Genomic DNA, 21364 nt, shown 5'->3' on the forward strand with positions numbered 1-21364 from the left:
TGTCCCTGTCCCATAGCTCCCAGTAGAACGTGGATTTCCATCCATGAAATCCAAGGAAATAAAGCATTTTTTATGGTGTCTGGACTTGCCCTAAAGTGCATCACCCTAGGTAAGCCCAGCGAGGACATCCCAGGGGAAAAACAAATCATTATCCCATCCCATTCCCTACAAACCCAAAGCAAGTCATTATTCCATCCCATTCCCTGAAAACCCAAAGCAAATTGCTATCCCATTCCCTAAAAAACCAACTCAAGTTGTTATCCCATCCCATTCCCTAAAAACCCAACTCAAGTTTTTATCCCATCCCACTACCTAAAAACCCAAAGCAAGTTATTGTTCCCATCCCATTCCCTAAAAACCCAAAGATCCCATTCCCTAAAATCCCAACTCAAGTCTTTATCCCATCCCATTCCTTAAAATCCCATGGGATTGATGATTCTGCCTTCGGTTTAGGGCGGAATAAGGAACAGAAATGAAGCAAAGCTCTTCCAAGGAACCAACCATTCCCAGAAGAGTCTGGCATGGGAATGGGACAAAATCCCACTGACCCATCCCATTCCCAAGGCGGGACCTGCTTCCCAGCTCCCTCCTAAAATCAATCCCAGGAGGAAAAGCCCCCCATGGGCTCTGGGCTGAGCTTTGCCTTGAGAAACCCTCAGAAAAAACAGATCCCACCCCAAATTCCAGCCCCTCACCCCCAGAGCTGAATCCCCGTGTGCAAACCCAAGAGCTCGGGTGGGATTTGCCACCCTCTCCCTTTAGGATTCCTACACTTCCAAGCAGCTCCTGCAGGATCTGGAGGGAATTTCTGCCCCACCCCGATGGATCTGGGCTCCTGGCTCGTCCCTAATTCCGTGCTGAAAGCACAGGTGTCACCTCCAGGGCAGCTTCCCCGCAGGGATCAATCCAGCAATTAACTGCCCTAATTAGGGATTTGTGCGGGTATCGACCCAGCCACGGCTCACATGGAGCCGACAGCCCCAGAGCCCAGTGGGGATTGCGTCAGGGTTTTGGGGTTTTGGGTACCTGGTCAGTGCTCGGTGTGTCCGAAATGTCATTCATGCTCCGGCTCTGGGCGTGACCTGGAGGGAACAGAGGGAACTGTGAGGAAAAGCCAGCCCAAGTGCCAGGAGAAAACCTGGTGGGAAAAGCCAGGAGAAAACCTGGTGGGAAAAGCCAGCCCAGGTTCCAGGAGAAAACCCATGGGAGAATCCGTGCACAGAAATAAAATATTGGTGATGGTGTCTGGGCTTGCAAAGCAGCAGCAGCACCGTGAAAAGCCGGGAATTAGGGAAAATTCCTCCTCTGAAAGGGTGGGAAGGCTGGCACGGGGCAGTGATGGAGCCCCCATCCCTGGAAGGGTCCAGAAACCACCTGGATGTGGCTCTTGGGGACATCGTGGTGTTCCATGACCTCGGAGGGCTTTTCCAACCCTAATGATCCCAAAACTTTGTAAATGGGAGCATTCCCAGGCTCAGCCACCCAAACCAAGCTCCCGGGTTCCTTTGAGATTTCCCACCCGCCCTCTCCCAGCCAAGCAATCTTTTAGGATTCCCTCCCTCTTCCAAGCCTTCCCTCTCTAAAGACTCCAAGGATGCTTTCCTCCACCCCACCCCGGCAGCCTCGCTCATCCCGAGTTCCGCGCTGCGTTCCTGGGACGGCAGCCACGGTGGGACCCCTTTTCAACCTCCTGCTCTGCCCCTGGGGCTGGGAATTTGGTGTTCCAGGGAGTTATTTGGCATCCAGGGAATAATTTGGCTTTGCAGGGAATTATTTGGTGTTGCAGGGAGTTATTTGGTGTTGAGAGAATTATTTGGCGTTCCAGGGAATAATTTGGTTTTACAGGGAATCATTTGGTGTTCCAGGGAATTATTTGGCATTCCAGGGAATCATTCGGTTTTCCAGGGAACCATTTGGCATTCCAGGGAACCATTCGGTGTTGCAGGGAGGTTTTGGTTTTCAGAGAATTATTTGGTTTTCCAGGGAATCATTTGGTTATCAGAGAATTAATCATTTGATGTTCCAAGGAATCATTTGGTGTTGCAGGGAATTATTTGGCATTCCAGGGAATCATCTGGTGTTGCAGGGAATTATTCGGTTTCCCAGGGAATCATTTGGTGTTCCAGGGAGTTATTTGGTTTTCAGAGAATCATTTGGCATTCCAGGAAGTTATTTGGCGTTCCAGGGAATCATGTGGCATTCCAGGGAACCATTTGGTGTTCCAGGGAACCATGTGGAATTCTAGGGAACCACGTGGCGTTCCAGGGAGCCTCGTGGCGGGGCAGGGAGGCTCTGGGGAGGCCGTGCCCCCACTCACGCAGGCGGCCGTAGCTGGCGCTCTGCCGCATCCGCAGGTCCTCGGTGGAGCGGTGGAAGGCGGCGCCGGCGGCTGGGCCCCGCCCGGGGCTGCGGGCTGGGAGAGGAGAGGAGAGGGCTGTGAGACGAGATCCCGTGGGAATGTGGGGCAGGATCCCATGGGGAACGTGGGGCAGGATCCCGGGGGGAACGTGGGGCAGGATCCCGTGGGGAATGTGAGGCAGGATCCCGTGGGAATGTGTGGCAGGATCCCATTGGGAATCTTGGGCAGGATCCCATTGGGAATGTCAGGAGAGGATCCCATTGGAAATGCTGGGGACAGAATCCCATTTGAAATGTTGGGGACAGAATCCCACTGGGAATGTTGGGGCAGGATCCCATTGGGAATGTGGGGCAGGATCCCGTGGGGAATGTGGGGACAGGATCCCATTAGGAATGTCACAGCAGGATCCCATTGGGAATGTTGGGGACAGAATCCCGTTAGGAATGTCACAGCAGGATCCCGTTGGGAATGTGGGGACAGGATCCCATTGGGAATGTTTGGGACAGGATCCTGTTAGGAATGTCACAGCAGGATCCCGTTGGGAATGCCGGGACGCTCCCAGCTCCCAGGAGCTGCTGGAGCCCAATCCTGGCGCGTCCCAGGCTGCAGCGAGTGACCTCCCGCCAACCCCGCGGGAATAATCGGGAACAGACCCAAATCCCCTTTTGTAAGGGCTGGGAAAGGCGGGATCAGCCGGGGCCAGACCGGATTTGTCTGCGGCGGCCGCGCCAGGAAAGCCCGGCATGGAGCCCGGGGCCTGTGCCTGCCATTGGCCTCGCGTGATGTCAGCGCAGTGATGTCATCAGCATGCAGTGACATCATCAGCACACGGTGATGTCGTCATCACGTGGTGCCATGGTCCCCACAGTGATGTCATCACACAGCGTCATTGTCCCCCAAGGTGATGTCATCACACAGTCATTGTCCCCACAGTGATGTTATCACACAGCATCATTGACCCTATTGTGATGTCATCACACAATCATTGTCCTCACAGTCATGTCATTACACAGCAACATTGACCCCACAAAATGACATTGTCCCCATGGTGACATCATCACACAGTCATTGTCCCCATTGTGATGTCATCACACAGTGACATTGTTCCCCACTGTCCCCATGGTGACATCATCACACAGAGTCACTGTCCCCACGGTGATATCATTGCATGGTGGCATTGTCCCCACTATGACATCATCACACAGTGCTACTGTCATCATACAATGATGTCATCACACTATGCCATTGTCCCCAGTGACGTCATCGTACAGTGACATTGTCATCACGGTGATGTCATCACAGCGCCACTGTCCTCACATGGTGATGTCATCACATGATGATGTCACCACAGAATGACATTCTCCCTCACACGACAATGTCATCACACAATGATCTTGTCCCTCACATGATGATGTCATCACACAACGATGTCACCACACAATGACGTCACCGCACACTGACATTATCATCATGCCGTGATCTTGTCCCTCGCGCAACGACGCCATCACTCAATGACGCCACCAAACGGTGACATTGTCCCTGCCACGGCCACATCCCTCACACAGCGCTGTCCCTGTCACTTGTTCTCTGTGTCCCCATCACCTCCTTGGCCCCCAGCTCCTGCTGACCCCCCACCCCTAAACCCACTGGGCCGGAGTTCTGGGCTCCTTCCCAGCCACAAACCCTGCGAGGGTGTCCCAAACCCTCGGGTCCTCCGTCCCTCCTCCCGAGATGTCCCTTCCTGCTCCCGAGGTGCCACCAGGTTGGGCTGGGCGCCAAGAGCTCACCTGTGCTGGAGGACACGGACTTGCCGATGTCGGCCAGGGAGCGGTGGATCGGCTTCTTGGTCTGGTGGCGGTGCTTGCGCAGGAGGACGTAGCTGAGCTTCTCCCGCAGCTCTGGCTTCAGCAGCCCGTCCTCAATCTGCTTCTCAATGACATCGTCTGCAACACGCGGCCGTGGTGACCCCCAAAACCTCCCCAAAATTTCCCATCCTCAATCTGCTTCTTGATGTCTGCAACACACGGCTGTGGTGACCCCTAAAGTCTCCTCAAAATGTCCTGTCCTTGATCTGCTACTCAATGTCAGCAACATGCAGCCATGGTGAGCCCCAAAACCTCCCCAAAATGTCCCATCCTCAATCTGCTTCTCGATGACATCGTCTGCAACACACGGCCGTGGTGACCCCCAGAACCTCCCCAAAATGTCCCATCCTCAATCTGCTCCTCAATGTCTGCAACACACAGCCATGGTGACACCCAAAACCTCCCCAAAATGTCCCATCCTCAATCTGCTTCTCGATGACATCCTCTGCAACACATGGCCGTGGTGACCCCCAGAACCTCCTCAAAATGTCCCATCCTCAATCTGCTTCTTGATGTCTGCAACACACAGCTGTGGTGACCCCCAAAATCTCCCATCCTCAATCTGCTCCTCAATGTCTGCAACACACGGCCGTGGTGACCCCCAAAACCCCCCCAGAACCTCCCCAAAATGTCCCATCCTCAATCTGCTCCTCAATGTCTGCAACACACAGCCATGGTGAACCCCAAAACCTCCCCAAAATGTCCTGTCCTCAATCTGCTTCTCAATGACATCATCTGCAACACACAGCTGTGGTGACCCCCAAAACCCTCCCAGAACCTCCCCAAAATGTCCCATCCTCGATCTGCTCCTTGATGACATCATCTGCAAGCATCCAGCCACGGTGGTCCAGGGGTGACCCCAAAAACCTCCCCAGAATCTGCTGCTTCAGCAGTGACCCCCCAAATCCCCCCCAAAACCTCAACACAACAATTTCTGGAAGCACCTGACAGCTCCCAGCTCCTCCCCTTGCTCATTCCTGGACAAACTCAGGGAATGGAGCAAACCAATGAGTTTTAATCCATTCCCACCATTTCAGGACACGGTGGGGGAAAACCTCCAGGAGCTCCTACCAATAATTTGGGGCAAGGAGTATCCATCCAGGTCCAGGAGCACCGTTCCCGTCTGGAGACACGTCCGCAGCTCAAAGAGGCTGTGTAGGGACAACGTGGACACGTGGGGTTTGCTCCACCTCTCGCCTCCTTCCTCCACCTTCTCCTCAAACTTGATCCACCTGGAACGGGAGCGGGATGGGCCCGGAACGGGGCGGGTGTGAGGATGCGGGAATGGCTTTTCCTTCCTGGGCAGTTTCCCTGCTGGGAAGGCCTGGATTAATTCGTCTCACAGAGTTCTCGCCCGTTATCCGGGCTGGGAAGGGAGGATCTGGTGGAGTCATTCCCAAAAGCAGGGTTGTGCAGGGGAGGAAAAGCTCCCAATCCCACCAGGAAACCCAAATCCATGGATTTCCCCATTCTCAAATTGCTCCTGTGGGATTTGGGAATTGTGGGATGGAGGAAAAGCTCCCAGTTCCACCAGGAAACCCAAATCCATGGATTTCTCCCTCCTCAAACCACTCCTGAAAGTTTTGGGATCTTTTCCCATAGAGATGACCTGGCCTGAGCCTGGATCTGCTCCTGCCTGGAGCAGCCAGAACATTCCCAATATCCCAGAGCTTTCCCAACGTCCCAGAACATTCCCAATGTCCCAGAGCATTCCCAACGTCCCAGAACATTCCCAATATCCCAGAGCGTTCCCAACGTCCCAGAGTGTTCCCAACGTCCCAGAGCATTCCCAACGTCCCAGAGCATTCCCAATGTCCCAATTCCTTAGGAATGCTCAGACCCCACTGTGGGAGGACTTGCAAGCCCTTGGAATTCAGCCCTTCCCTTCCTTCCTTTTACAGTGAAGACTCCAGAGAAACTTCTGGAATGGGGTCAATGTTCCTCCCAAATTCCTGGGAACAGGGCTCAGGTTCCTGGAAGGGAAGCTCTTGGTTTTTGGGACAAAAGCTGCTTTTCTTCCATGGATTTTCCTTCCCAGGGTTTAACCTGACCCATCTGAGCGGGCACCACCGGTGGGAAGGACAGAGGATGAGAAGGGATTTTGGGAAGAGCCAGGAGAAGGGATTTGGGAACACCCAGGAGAAGGAACTCTGGGATGGGATTCTGATGGCCCCACAATTCTGAGGGGCAAGGACGGGGAAGGGCCAGGATGGAATTAGCAGCTGCACAGAGCAAACCTCGGGTGTCCCCACTAAAAAACCCCAAAATATCACCCAGGAATGCCCTGACAGAACCCCCAAAACCCAACACCCGGCCCTGGCGCCCATCCCACATCTCCCTTCCCCGATTCCTCCATTCCCCAACCCTTCCTCTTTCCCGGGGAGCTTCCCGCGGCAGCTCCCCCAGAGCTGATTAGGGCACTTTTCCTCTCCTTTCTGCCCCTTTTCCTGAGGAATTTGGGTCATTAGGGAGCTCGGGATGGAGTGTGGGATCAGGGACACGAATCCCTGTGGGATCGGGGCCAGGAATCCCTGTGGGATCGGGGGCAGGAATCTCTGTGGGATCAGGGACACGAATCCCTGTGGGATCAGGGACATGAATCTCTGTGGAATCAGGGACACGAATCCCTGTGGGATTGGGGACACGAATCCCTGTGGGATTGGGGGCAGGAATTCCTGTGGGATCAGAGACAGGAATCCCTGTGGGATTGGGGGCATGGCTCCAGCGGCGCCTTTGCCCCACCGTTGGCATCCCCGGGATTCCTTGGCCGGGGTTACGGCAAATTCCTGCAGCTCCCAGCATCCCAAATTCCATTTTTTTCCCCATTTATGGTGGATTCAGGTGCCCCGAGGATAAAGAGTCCCAACCTGGCCCAAGAGCAGGAATTGGGACTTGGAAAACCTCTGTGATCCTAGAAAAAAATTCCCATTTTTTCCCCATTTATGGTGGATTCAGGTGCCCTGAGGATAAAGAGTCCCAACCTGGCCGGAGAGTGGGAATTGGGACTTGGAAAACCACGACCCCGAATCCCGGCTGACCTGGCAGATTCCTTCCACTCCATGTCGTCGCCGTCGCGCTGCAGCGTGTCCATCTCGGTGAAGAGCGTGGGGTTGGGGGGCTCATCCTCCTCCCCCAGGATGTACCGGAGCCGTTCCGCAGCCGGGGACACTGCCCGGGGAAAAGAGCCGGAATTCATGGGAAAATTCCACTCCATCCCCCAGGGAATGGCCCCAAGGTGGGGGTTGGGATCCCAAAAAACCAGGGGGAAATGTTGAAGGGAATCGGGGAACTCTGAATGATCCCATCCCGAATTCCCTGTGGGAAAAAACAACTGGAATTCCATGGAAAACAGGATGATCACAAAAAAAGGGATAAAAATTGGAGGGAAATGTTGGAGGGAATGGGGGAATTTCAAATGAGCCCATCCTGAATTCCCTGTGGGATGCTGGGGAAAAGAGCTGGAATTCCATGGAAAATGGGATGATCCCCAAAAAAGGGATAAAAATGGAGGGAAATGTTGAAGGGAATGGGGGAATTCCAAACGGTCTCATCCCGAATTCCCTGTGGAAAAAACCAGCTGGAATTCCATGGAAAACAGGATGATCCCACAGGGAATTACCCCGAGGGGGGTTTGGGATTGGGAAAAAAGGGATAAAAATGGAGGGAAATGTTGAAGGGAATGAGGGAATTCCAAATGATCCCATCCCAAATTCCCTGTGGGATGCTGGGGAAAAGAGCTGGAATTCCATGGAAAATGGGATGATCCCCAAAAAAGGGATAAAAACTGGAGGGAAATGTTGAAGGGAATGGGGGAACTCTGAATGATCCCATCCCAAATTCCCTGGGGGATGCTGGGGAAAGGAGGAGCGGGATGAAGCTCCAGGAACCAATTTTCCCCCAAATTCCCTTTCCAGGAGTTCCCTGTGCCCACTTCCCAGGGCTATCCCACGTTTTTCCAGGCTCCATTCCAACCCAACCCTTCCAGTGCTGGGATTTCCCCCTTTTCCCAACGGGGAATGACACAGATCCGTCGTTCCTGCAGGAAAAATTCCAATTTTTTTCCCTGGGAAGGGGCAGAATTTATGGCCCATGGAGCAATCTGGGAATGGTTTTGGGATCACAGTGCCCTCCAAGGTTTTTCCATCCCAGCACATTCCCAGTGCCCATGGGAGGGTGAAGAAATCCCAGGAAAATTTAAAAAAAAAAAGTTGGATTTGTTCTTAACCCTCTCCATCCTCGGGGGTTTTTCTGGCAAAACTTCCCAGTTTTTGGTGGATTTGGGGAGAAATCCAAGCCCTGAAATCCATGGAAATGGGGTGTTTGGAATGAAATCCTGTATTTCCTGATTCAGCAGGAATGATCCAGCCTTGGAAAACGCGAATTTTTGGGGAAAATCCTCCTTTTTCTCCAAGCTGGGAATAACAAAGTCGGGTAATGCAGCACTTCAAAAAATCAGGGAATTAAATTGCCGTGGATAAATGAGGGAAAAATAGGAATTCTGCCCCTTTTCCTGCACAAAGCAGAGGCCAGGCCCCAAAAGAAGAGGATGTCCCTTTAGGCTGAGCCTGCCTAAACCACTTAAGCCCCTCTAAGCCGAGCCCAAAGCCTGTGGCCCGGTCCTGCTGCCATTCCCATAAATCCCTTATTCTGGTTATTAATATTCCCGGGAATTCTGGGGCTGGGCTCCGTGCCTGGAGGGTTTCAGGCTCTCTAAGCCCGGGGTTGTTCTCGGAAAAGGGATGAAACGGGTGAAATTCTGGTCAACCCCTGCACCAAACCCAAAATTCCCCCCAAAAAAACCACATTTAATGAGCTAAACCACAAAAACAAAACAAAAACAAAAACAAACAAACAAACAAACAAACAAACAAAACAAAACAAAAAAAAAAATCGGGATTTTGCTGGAAATCCCTGTCCTGGGTGAGGCCTCTGGTGGAAAAAATGGGATTTGGAATTCCTGTCCTTGATTTTGGGGTTGCTGCTCCCGGCTCTTCCCAAAATCCCTCCTTAAAAATGGATCCTTCCTTCCTCCCCCTCCCCCAGGGCCTCATTTTGGGGTCTCGGGGCTGTGTCACCCCCAAAACCCCAAAAACCGAAGGAAATCTCATACAGAAAGAGCTTTTTGAGCTTCTTTTCCTTGTCCTGCCAGATTTTGGGGAATAAATCCAACTTGCAGCTCCCGGCTTGTGCTTCCCTCCCTCCCCGAGGTGCTCGGCCAGGCAGCCAAAATTCCTGGGATTTGTTCACCTGGAGAATTTCACGGCCCAGAGAGCCGTGAACTCTCCCAGCTTTGGGGTTTTTTTATTCCTGGGAATTCCACCCAAAACCCTGGCAAGCAGCAGGTGGTTGTTGGGGAGGGGGGAAAGTGACACAAATCCCAAAAAAACACCCCAAAATCAGCTCCTTGAGGGGGACCCAGATCTCCCGGAACCAGGTTTTAGGATGGGGAAACTCTGGGGTTTCAGCCACGCTGGATTCCCAGGGAATATTTGGGATCATTCCCAGGGAAACAGGACAGGAATGGTTTGAATCCCCTCACATCCCAAGCCCAACCCCGCAACGAAACCTCGCCTGGGGATCCTTTTCCAAACCGAAATTCCCACGGAATGGGGATAAAATTGGGAAACGAGGGAAGGCGGCGCTGCCGGGGTCCGCAGTCCGGCCGGGACTAAGCCTGGCTTAAAGTCCAGCCTTATCCAGGGGCTGCCGTGGATTCTCCACAGCTTTTCCCTGGATTTTCCAGATTTTCCTTGGGTTTTCTCTGCATTCTCCACCGCTTTTCCCTGGGTTTTCCAGTGGATTCTCCAGTTTTTCCCTGGATTTTCCTGTGGATTTTCCACAGCATTTCCCTGGATTTTCCTGTGGATTCTCCACAGCTTTTCCCTGGATTTTCCCTGGATTCTCCACAGCTTTTCCCTGGATTTTCCTTTGGATTCTCCACAGCTCTTCCCTGGATTTTCCTGTGGATTTTCCACAGCTTTTCCCTGGATTTTCCTGTGGATTTTCCACAGCTTTTCCCTGGGTTTTCCTGTGAATTCTCCACTACTTTTCCCTGGATTTTCCTGCCTCAGACGAGTCCCCACCCCCCCAAAACCCAGGAGAGCGGGATGCACACCCCATGGGATGAATTTGCACCAAATCCCCCATCTTTGGGATATTTCTGACCCTTCCAAAAACCGACTTTTCCACCGAGGAGCAGCGGGAACCGGGAGCTGTCCCGTTGATTTTTTTTGGGATGACCTTTGGATCTCGACGCTCCTGGAAGCCCCAGAGTCACTTTTCCGAGGGAAAAACAGGAAAAAAAGGAGATTTTCCCCCTCCCACCACGGCGCTGGTGGGAAAAAATACCCCAAACCCTACCTGGAGCTGTTTCCATTTCTTCCCCCATTTAACCCCAAAGCTTCGCTGCGATCCCAAAAAACTGCAAAGGGCTGGAGTTCCTTTCTCCTTTCTCCTTTCTCCTTTATCCACTGCGGCTCGCTAAACTCCGCGGCTTAGGGAGCAGATTAGCAGCACTAAACCCTTCCCTCTCCTGCCGCTCCCATGACGGGAAGTTGCCAAATCGCTGGGATGCGCTCGGAAAAGCGGCGGGAAGTGCAAAAATCCCGCAAAAATAATCCTGCAAATATTCCGCAAAAATCCCGCAAATATCCTGCAAAAATCCTGAAAAAAAAATCCCGCAAAAATCCTGAAAAAATCACGCAAAAATCCCGCAAATATCCCAGAAAAATCCTGCAAAAATCCTGCAAAAATCCCGCAAAAATCCCGCAAAAATCCTGAAAAAATCACGCAAAAATCCCGCAAATATCCCAGAAAAATCCTGCAAAAATCCTGCAAAAATCCCGCAAAAATCCCGCAAAAATCCCATGATTTGGGCTCGTTCCCTGCGGGGTTTTCCTCTCCTGGCTGCAGCGGGGTGGGAAAAGCCACTCCAAAATTAATTCATTTTCAGGGGTGGAATGAGGGGGATTTTCTGGGTTTGAGGGGGTTTGGGGTTTTTTTTTAATTTTTCCTCTGTAAAATGAATTTTTTTGTCCAAGCCACCAAAGTGGTCTGGAGTTATCTCTGGGTGGTTGTGAGGAGGAGGGAAAAGGGGGAAAAGAGGGGGAAATAGGGGGAAAGAGAGGAGAATAAAGGAAAAGGAGGGGGAAGGAGGGGAAAAGGGGGGGGGATTGAAGGAAAAGGAGGGAAAAAGGAGGGAAAAGAAGGTGAAAATAGGGGAAACAGAGGGCAAAAAAGGAAAAGGAGGGAGAAAGAAGGGAAATAGGGGAAAAGGAGGGAAAATGAGGGGAACAGGAGAGGGAAAATGGAGGGAAAAGGAGGGGAAAAGGAGGGGGAAATAAAGAGGGGAAAAGGAGGGGAAAGGAGGGGAAAAGGGGGGAAAAATGAGGGAAAAGGAGGGAAAAGGAGGGGGAAATAAAGAGGGGGAAAGGAGGGGAAAAGGAGGGGAAAAGGAGGGAAAAGGAGGGGGAAAGAGGGAAAAAGAGGGGAAAAGAGGGAAAATAGGGGAAAAGAGGGGAAAGGAAGGGATGTGCCCCCGCTCCTGCCATGGCACAAAGAAGCTGCCAGCCCAGCGAATAAAAAACCTCTCCCCGTGCAAAAAAACCCTGGAAAACTTCGGCTCCCGAAGGGAAGAGTGGAGCCCTCGCCCGCCCCCTGGGCCTGACCCCGAATGCAAATTTCCAGCAAAATCCCAGCCCATGGAAGGGCTCGGCAGCCTTGTGAAATGTTAATCCTCCCTAAGGAGATTTCCCCCCTAAGGAGCCGCAAAACCCGGCGGGAACACGGTGTGATTCCCGCTGTGATTCCCCAATCCCAGCAGGAAAACTCCATCCCAACCTCACTGCAATAGGAAAAACCCGGCGGGAACACGGTGGCATTCCTGGAGCTTGTCTGGAATCCCAAATTCCAGCAGGAAAATCCCTCCAAACACACACAAATCCCATTTCAATGGGAAAAATCTGTCGGGAACAAGGTGGGATTCCTGGAGCTTTTCTGGAACCCCAATTCCAGCAGGAAAATCCCACCCAAATGGGATTTCAACAGGAAAAATGTGTTAGGAACAAGGTGTGATTCTCCAGAGTTGTCTGGAACCCCGATCCCAACAGGAAAACTCCATCCCAATCCCATTTCAATGGGAAAAACCTGTCAGCAACAAGGTGTGGTGCCCAAAAGTTGTCTGGAACCCCAATTCCAGCAGGAAAATCCATCCAAATCCCATTTCAATGGGAAAAATCCATTGGGAACAGGATATGACATCCGAAAGTTTTCAGGAATCCCAAACCCGGTGGGAAAACTCCATCCAAATCCCATTTCAATGGGAAAAACACGTCAGGAACAAGATATGATGCCTGGAGTTTCTCTGGAACCCCAATTCCAGCAGGAAATCCCCTCCAAATTCCATTTCAATGGGAAAAACATGGGAAAAAACATGGGAGAAAAATGGGAACACGGTGTGAAGGTTTTGGGGACCCCAATCCCAGCAGGAAAACCTCTCCAATCCCATTTCAATGGGAAAAACTCATTTGGATCAAGGTGGGATGTCTGAAAGTTTTCTGGAACCCCAATCCCAGCAGGAAAACTCCATTCAAATCCCATTTCAATGGGAAAAACCTGTCGGGAACACGGTGTGAAGGTTTTGGGGAACACAAATCCCACCAGGAAATCCCCTCCAGTCCCAACCCAATGGGAAAGACCCATCAGGAACACGGTGTGAAGGTTGTGGGGACCCAAATCCCAGCAGTAAAACCTCTCCAATCCAACCCAAATCCCATTACAACAGGAAAAACCCATCGGGAACATGGTGTGAAGGTTTTGGGACCCCAATCCCAGCAGGAAATCCTCTCCAACCCCATCCCAACGGCACCAACAAACCCAGAACGGGAGCAGCGCAACCGCCGCGCGCGCCCGAGCCGATCCCGCCCCGAGCCCGGAATCCCCGCTGGGATTTTTGGGAATTCCGGGGGAATTTTTTGGGAATTTTGGGGAATTTTTGGGAATTTGGGGGCGCTCACTGGTCCTGCTGGCGTTGTCGTTGCCGCTCTCAGGCCAGCCCTGGCCCTCGTCGGTGTCCGAGGGCTCGCGGGGGCCGAAGCGGCGCTCGCTGCCGCTGCGCTCCCGGCTGGAGCCCGGCGAGCGCCGGCGGCGCCGGTTCCTGCGGAAGCCACGCGGCACCGGCACCCCGATGTAGATGGAGTGGTAGTCTGGGAACGGGAGAGGAAGGGGTTAAAAAGAATTCGGTTTTGGGATGGGAAATGAGGTGGGTGGGGTGATAAACGCAGTGAAAATATGAATTTTCTGGGAGAAAAATTCCTGGTGGAAATGATCTGGGTGGAGGAATAATTAGAATAAAATTTCATTTTCCTGGGAGAAAAAAATCCTGGTGGAAATTACGTGAATGGAAAGAGAATTGGAATAAAAAATTCATTTTCCTGGGAAAAAAAAATCACTTTTCTGGGAGAAAAATTCCTGGTGGAAATTACGTGAATGGAAAGAGAATCGGAATAAAAAATTCATTTTCCTGGGAAAAAAAAATCACTTTTCTGGGAGAAAAATTCCTGGTGGAAATTACGTGAATGGAAAGAGAATCGGAATAAAAAATTCATTTTCCTGGAAAAAAAAAATCACTTTTCTGGGAGAAAAATTCCTGGTGGAAATTACACGGAGGGAGCAATAATTGGAATTAAAAATTCACTTTTCTGGGAGAAAAATTCCTGGTGGAAATTACATGGAGGGAGCAATAATTGGAATAAAAAATTCACTTTTCTGGGAGAAAAATTCCTGGTGGAAATGATGTGGGTAGAAAGATAATTGGAATAAAAAATTCATTTTCCTGGGAGAAAAATTCCCAGTGAAAATGATGTGGGCAGAGCAATTACTGGAATAAAAATTTTTTAAAAAATCTCCTCCAGGACATTCCCGGATTTCTCTCACCTTCCTCATCCTCGAATCTCCTCCGGGCGCCGCCCAGGCCGCGCTCGCTCAGCCCATCCTCGTCCTCCAGCATGGCCCGGCTGCTCGGGGGAGCTGGCAAAGGATTGGGAACGGGGTTCTATGGGATTTGGGATTTGATGGGATTTGGCATTTGGGTGGGATTTGGGATTTTATGGGATCTGGGATTTGATGGTATTTGGGATTTTATGGGATCTGGGATTTGATGGGATTTGGGATTTGGGTGGGATTTGGGACTTTATGGGATCTGGGATTTGAGTGGGATCTGGGATTTTAACGAGATTTGGGATTTTATGGGATTTGGGATTTTATGGGATCTGGGATTTTGATGGGATCTGGGATTTTGATGGTGTTTGGGAGTTTATGGTATTTGGGATTTGATGGGATCTGGGATTTTTACGGGATTTGAGTGGGATCTGGGATTTGATGTGATCTGGGATTTTTACGGCATTTGGGATTTTATGGGATCTGGGATTTGGGATTTTTACAGGATTTTGATGGGATCTGGGATTTGATGAGATCTGGGATTTTGATGGTGTTTGGGATTTAACGGGATCTGGGATTTGATGGGATTTGGGATTTTATGGGATTTGGGATTTTATGGGATTGGGGATTTTGATGGGATCTGGGAGGGGAAGAACCTCTCTGCACACCTGACAGGAGCTCCCTGCTCTGGATCCTCCACCCAGGAATATCCCAGCGGGATTCCCGGCGGGACCAGCGGGGACCCCCCGGCACCTCCTGCACCATCCCCACTCTCCTCTCCCCATATTCCCAAAATTCCCCCAGGATCCCATCCCCGTCCTCCAATTCCTGCTGCTCTCAGCGTCCATGAAGCGCAGGAGAACATTCCAGAGATTTCCCAGCACAATTCCTGACACTAATTTCCCAAAATTCCAGAGCCTGGCACAATCCTTGGACATGAATTTCCCAAAATTTCAGAGCCTGGCAGATTTCCTGACACAAATTTCCTGGAATCCCAGAGCCCCCTGTTATTCCGGGGTGACCCCACACATCCCAAAGGGATTTTCCCCATCCCTGATCCCACATTTCCCTGGAATTTCCCGGAATTCCAGAGCTCTGGTTATTCTAGAGTGACCCCCCACATCCCCAAAGGGATTTCCCAGCCCAAATTTTCCTTTCCCCATCCCTGATCCTGCATTTCCCTGGAATTTCCCAGGAATTCCAGAGTGACCCTGCACACCCCAAAGGGATTTTCCCCATCCCTGATTCCACATTTCCCTGGAATTTCCCATAATTCCAGAGCTCCTGTTATTCCAGAGTAACCCCACACATCCCCAAAGGGATTTCCCAGCCCAAATTTTCCTCTCCCCTTTCCTGATCCCACATTTCCCTGGAATTTCCAGGAATTCCAGAGTGACCCCCCACATCCAAAGGGATTTCCCAGCCCAAATTTTCCTCTCCTCATTCCCGATCCCACATTTCCTTTCCCCCTTTGATCCCGGTGGGATTTCTGCGACGCTCTGCCAGGGACGCTGCTGATGAATTAATTAACGACTCCCTAATTAGCCGAGCTCCAGCGATTGCCTTTCACACTCGGCTGCCCGGGCATGGCTGTTTCCATTCCCAGCCGGTCGATGCCTCCAAAGTCACTCGGAGGGCGACCCCAGCGGCATTCCTGCATTTTCCAGCTCTTGCACGGAGAAAAACCCCAAATCCGGCCCAAAACCCAAATCCAGCCAAAAACCCCAAATCCGGCCAAAAACCCAAATCCAGACAAAACCCCAAATCCAGCCAAAAACCCAAATCCAGACAAAACCCCAAATCTGGCCAAAAACCCCAAATCCAGCCAAAAACCCCAAATCCAGCCAAAAACCCCAAATCCAGCCAAAACCCGCGGGGAACGGGAACAGCTGGAGCCACTGGGGCCGGCAGGGCGGGAATTCCTGACCCCTTTACCGCGGGAAAATCCAGTTTATCCCAGTCCAGCTCAAATGCAGTTTATCCCAGTCAGTTTAAATCCAGTTTATCCCAGTCCAAATTAAATCTGGTTTATCCCAGTCCGGCTCAAATCCAGTTTATCCCAGTCCAAATTAAACCCAGTTTATCCCAGTCCAAATTAAACCCAGTTTATCCCAGTCCTAATCAAATCCGGTTTATCCCAGTTCAGCTCAAATCCAGTTTATCCCAGACCAAATTAAACCCAGTTTATCCCAGTCCAAATTAAACCCAGTTTATCCCAAACCAGCTCAAATCCAGTTTATCCCAGTCCAAATTAAACCCAGTTTATCCCAGTCCAAATTAAACCCAGTTTATCCCAGTCCTAATCAAATCCGGTTTATCCCAGTTCAGCTCAAGTCCAGTTTATCCCAGACCAAATCAAATCCAGTTTATCCCTGTCCAGCTCAAGCACGGTTAATCCCAGTCCAGCTCCAGTCCCATCCCGGTTGAGTTTTAAATTTCCAAGATTTGGGATTTTTTTTCCATCAATCTGACACTTTTGGCAGGAATTGGTTTCATTTAGGGCCAAACAAATTTAGGGTTTTTTTCCTCTGAAGGGAAATTTAGGGTTTTTCCTCTGGCAGGTTTAGGGATAACTTGGCTTCCCAAAAACATTCCGGGGCGAACCCTGAGGATTTTAGGACGCTGGAAAAGCAGGAAAACACCCGCCAGGAATATTTTTACTCTAAAAATGCCCTTTTAAAAGATGCCCCAGGAAATCCCAGCAGGTTGGGGTTCCCGGGGGATGGATTGGGGCACAAACCCTCCCAGCTGGGATAACACCGGGAAAAAAAAATGGGATTTTTTTGGGAATCAGGATGAGCTGGGAAGCACAAAGGACCCCTGGGGTAAAGCCAGGTTTTGTTAGGCACAGCTAAATGGAAGCTCGCGATCGATTCCGGGCTCGGACAATCTGGGATTTTTTCCCACAGAGAGCTTTTCCCCCCTAAATCCCTAAAAACCGACGCAGAGCAGGAACCAGAGCTGGAAAACCCAACCGGGATTCGTCGGGACGCGGGCAGGGCGAGCAAAGCCGTGAAACCCCAAAAAGGAGATTCCCCCTTCCCAACTCACCTGGAGCTCCCCAAAACCAGATTTGGGGTCGGGAGCGGGGTCAGGGAGCAGCGGGATCGACGGAGCCGCTCTTCCCAACAGCTCAGCGACCCCAAAGGCCAGCCCCGATCCTGATCCCGACGGGATTGGGATCGATTGATCGATCGGGGCCGGAGCGCGGAGGATCACGGGGGGAGGGAGGGGGGAACCCGCGGAACCGGGGTTCCCGTGTGGGGCGTGGAAAATCCACACCGAACTGCGGGGTTGGGGTTTGCAGGGCTCTGGGGGATTTTTGTCCCCGTGGATTTGGGATCGGGATTGAGGGATTCGGGAAGGAACTGCGCAGGGATATCCTAAAAGGGACAGGGATAACCCAAAGGGGTCAAGGATATCCTAAAGGGGTCAGGGACATGCCAAAAGGGAAAGGGATATCCTAAAAGGGGTCAGGGATATCCTAAAAGGGACAGGGACATCCCAAAAGGGTCAGGGAGATCCTAAATGGGATCAGGGATATCCCAAAAGGGTCAGGGAGATCCTAAAAGGGATCAGGGATATCCCAAAAGGGTCAGGGAGATCCTAAAAGGGGTCAGGGATATCCCAAAAGGGTCAGGGAGATCCTAAAAGGGGTCAGGGATATCCCAAAAGGGGTCAGGGATATCCCAAAGGCGTCAGGGACACCCCAAAGGGGTCAGGGACACCCCAAAGGGGACAGGGATATCCTAAAAGGGGTCAGGGACACCCCAAAGGGAATTCTGGAAGGGAATAAAACCACCCAAAGACCTCAATGGGGATCCCAAATCCCAGAAAAAATAGGGAATAAAAGGGAATAAAATAATTCAAGATCCCAAATCCCAGAGAAAATGGGGAATAAAAGGGAATAAATTGATTCAGGATCCCAAATCCAAGAGAAAACAGGGAATAAAAGGGAATAAAATCATTCAAGATCCCAAAGTCCAATGAAAACAGGGAATAAAATAATTCAAGATTCCAAATCCCAGAGAAAACGGGAAATAAAAGGGAATAAATCATCCAAACCCCTCAGGATCCCAAAGCCCAGGGAAAATGAGGAATAAAAGGGAATAAAATCATTCAAGTTTCCAAATCCCAGAGAAAATGAGGAATAAAAGGGAATAAAATAATTCAAGATCCCAAATCCCAGAGAAAATGAGGAATAAAAGGGAATAAAATCATTCAAGATTCCAAATCCCAGAGAAAACGGGGAATAAAAGGGAATAAATTAATTCAGGATCCCAAATCCCAGAGAAAACAGGGAATAAAAGGGAATTAAATCATTAAAGATTCCAAATCCCAGAGAAAATGGGGAATAAAAGGGAATAAATGACCACCGAAACCCCTCAGTCAGGATCCCAAACCCCAGAGAAAACGGGGAATAAGAGGGAATAAAATCATTCAAGATCCCAAATCCCAGAGAAAACGAGGAATAAAAGGGAATGAAGTCATTCCGATCCCGTTCCCAAATCCCCTGGGCCGTTCGTGGCCGTTGACGTGCCAGCGCTTATGGATGTTTCCAATATCGGCTTTTACGGCACCGCCGGGCTCGGGAGGCGCCGCAGGAAAACGGCACAAACCAGGAAAAGGAGAAAGGAAAAAGCGGAATTTTCTCTTGGACGGGGAGCCGGGAATTTGGAATTCAGGGAATTCCTGGCTGGAATTCCACCCTTGCCAGGCTTTTTGCTGCGGGGTTTGAGTGCCCAGGGTGGGGGAAATCCACGGAAAAGCTGCTCCCACAGGGGGTAAATAAATCCCGGGGGTTTTGCGCAGAGAGGGAATCCATAAAATTCCAGTGGGAATTCCACGGAATGGGACGGTCCCGAAGGCCCCTCCCAACCCAAAGCGCTCCGTGGTTCCTCTAAACCTCATCCCAAGGCTCAGCTCCATCCCAAAGCCCAGCTTAGCTCGTGGGGTCTCCGTTGGTTCCTTGGGATTGGTTTTCCGCTGGGAACGACCCCAAATCCTCCCAGGAAGCGAAGGACGCTCCTCTCCTCCTCCTCCTCTGGGAACGGGGCTTGGGAATGAAGGAAAAGCCTCCAAGTTCCATTTTCACCCCATTTCCAAAGGAAAAAGGGCCTGGAAGTCCACGGAGGTTTTCCCTTAGAGATGGGTTGTGCCTGACTCCAAATTCCCTGCAAAAAAATCCCTTTTCCATGGAAATCCGGGAACATTCCTGCTCACACTGGGAATGCCGAACCATTCCCAGCTTTCCCAGAGTTAACAAAGCCCAAAGCGTTTGGTTTGGTTTTTTTTTTTTCTCCTTTTTTGGCTTTCCATTCCCTAAAAACTGGGATTTCTGGAGAGCTGAGATGGAAAAATCCCGTTCGTTCCCTTCTCCCGCCCCGATAACGCTCGGCAGCCATTCGAGGATCCCCCGGAGCCGTGGGGGAGGTTGGAGAACGACCGAATCCCAAATTAATCTTCCAAGGAAACGTTCCCCTTGCGCAGGGAACGTTTTCCATCCCTGTCACCAGGAGATGGAGGTACCGGCCGGGAGAACGGCCGGCCAGAGGGAAAATTCCGCGTTTTTCACGGAATGGAGTCGTCCATCTCCGGGATCGACGCTCCGGGGAGGAAGCGGCCGCCCCCACACAGAGATGGATGGGACAGAGGGAGAAATAATTCTAGGGGATGGATGGGAAAGAGGGAAAAATAATTCCGGGGGATGGATGGGATGCGAGCCCTCGGCAGGGACCTCCGGGAGCCGCTGGCTCTGCTGGATGCGGCACTTTCTGCTTCTTGGGGGTGGGAAAAAAACTGCTGGATTTGAAGGGGAAAAACGAGGATTGCAGAGGTGCTGCTGCTGCTGCTGGTTCTGTGTCACTGCAGTGGCTGAGAGGGGCAGGGAGCGATCCTGGGTTGGAGCCAGGCTGGAGAGCTGGGAATGGTCACCTGGAGAAGGGAAATTCCAGGAGAGCTGGGAATGGCCACCTGGAGAAGGGAAGTTCCAGGGAAAGCTGGGAATGTTCCCCTGGAGAAGGGAAGGCTCCAGGGAGAGCTGGGAACGTTCACCTGGAGAAGGGAAATTCCAGGGAATGTTCACCTGGAGAAGGATCCAGGAGAGCTGGGAATGGCCACCTGGAGAAGGGAAGTTCCAGGGAGAGCTGGGAATGTTCACCTGGAGAAGGGAAATTCCAGGAGAGCTGGGAATGTTCCTCTGGAGAAGGGAGGGATCCAGGGAGAGCTTCCAGCACATTCCAGGGCCTGAAGGGGCTCCAGGAGAGCTGGAGAGGGATTGGGATAAGGGATGGAGGGACAGGACACAGGGAATGGCTTCCCACTGGGAAAGGGGAGATTGAGATGGGATTTTGGGATGGAATGAGGGTGCGGGGAGCTGGGATGGAATTCCCAGAGGAGCTGTGGGTGCTCCTGGATCCCTGGAATTGTCCAGGACAGGGCTGGGAGCAGCCTGGGACAGTGGGAATTGTCCCTGCCCATGGCAGGGGTGGGACAGGATCCTGAAGCTCCAAACCATTCCAGAATTCTCTGGAATAACACCCTGAGAACAATCCCTGGAAAAGAAATTCCGGGAAGGAACGAGCTGGAGCCGCATTCCCTGAAAGCTGCTGGAAGAACAAGGGCGGAGTTTTTGAGGCTCATTTCCACCCCGAGCACGTCGCCGGCCCCTGGAGAGCGCAGCTGGAGGCAGGAAAGGGATGGATGAGCTCGGCTGCTCTGCTGGAAAAGCGGGATTAAACCCAGCCAGCCCCGGCCATGGCGGGATTTTTGGAAGTGCCAGGGAATGGGGGGATGAAGGGCATGGAGGTAACACAGGAATGGGAAAAAAAGAGAATTCCAGAAATGGATCAAGGTGGAGTTTGTGCCTGGCTCCGAACGGAAAACGAACACAACCTCTCCGATGGGATTGGGGTTTTCCCATTAAAAAGGGCCGGGATGCTCCTGGCTTTGGGGGATCCCAGATTCAGGAGCAGCTCCTGCTCAATCGGTGCCGGAACCCAGCGGGATTTTTCCTGTCCCAGCTCCAGGATTAAACCCAGCCAGCCCCGGCCACGGTGGGATTTTGGGATGAGAAGATCCTTGGGAGTGACAGGGAATGGGGGGAATGAAGGGCACAAAGGTAACACGGGAATGGAAAAAAAGAGAATTCCAGGGATGAAAAAAGAAGCTCCAGAGGCAGAGTTTGTGCCTAGCTCCAAATGGA

At 51.6% G+C, this 21364-nt stretch overlaps 1 protein-coding gene across 5 annotated transcripts in view; it reads right to left on the minus strand.

Annotated features, from left to right (window-relative positions):
• SLC4A5 (solute carrier family 4 member 5) overlaps positions 1-21364 on the minus strand; it is a 68046-nt gene that overhangs the window by 19739 nt on the left and 26943 nt on the right. For all 5 annotated transcript variants that reach the window (XM_054000813.1, XM_054000812.1, XM_054000810.1 and 2 more), the window contains 7 exons: positions 14158-14250; positions 13239-13427; positions 7263-7392; positions 5296-5456; positions 4147-4302; positions 2318-2413; positions 1027-1082 (listed from right to left, as the gene is read on the minus strand). In XM_054000813.1, coding sequence (XP_053856788.1) covers positions 1027-1082; positions 2318-2413; positions 4147-4302; positions 5296-5456; positions 7263-7392; positions 13239-13427; positions 14158-14230 — 861 coding nt within the window. In that variant the 5' untranslated portion in view covers positions 14231-14250. The remainder of the gene's footprint in view (positions 1-1026; positions 1083-2317; positions 2414-4146; positions 4303-5295; positions 5457-7262; positions 7393-13238; positions 13428-14157; positions 14251-21364) is intronic.

This window comes from Vidua macroura, chromosome 28, assembly GCF_024509145.1.
Source record: "Vidua macroura isolate BioBank_ID:100142 chromosome 28, ASM2450914v1, whole genome shotgun sequence".
Classification (NCBI taxonomy): Eukaryota; Metazoa; Chordata; class Aves; order Passeriformes; family Viduidae; genus Vidua; species Vidua macroura.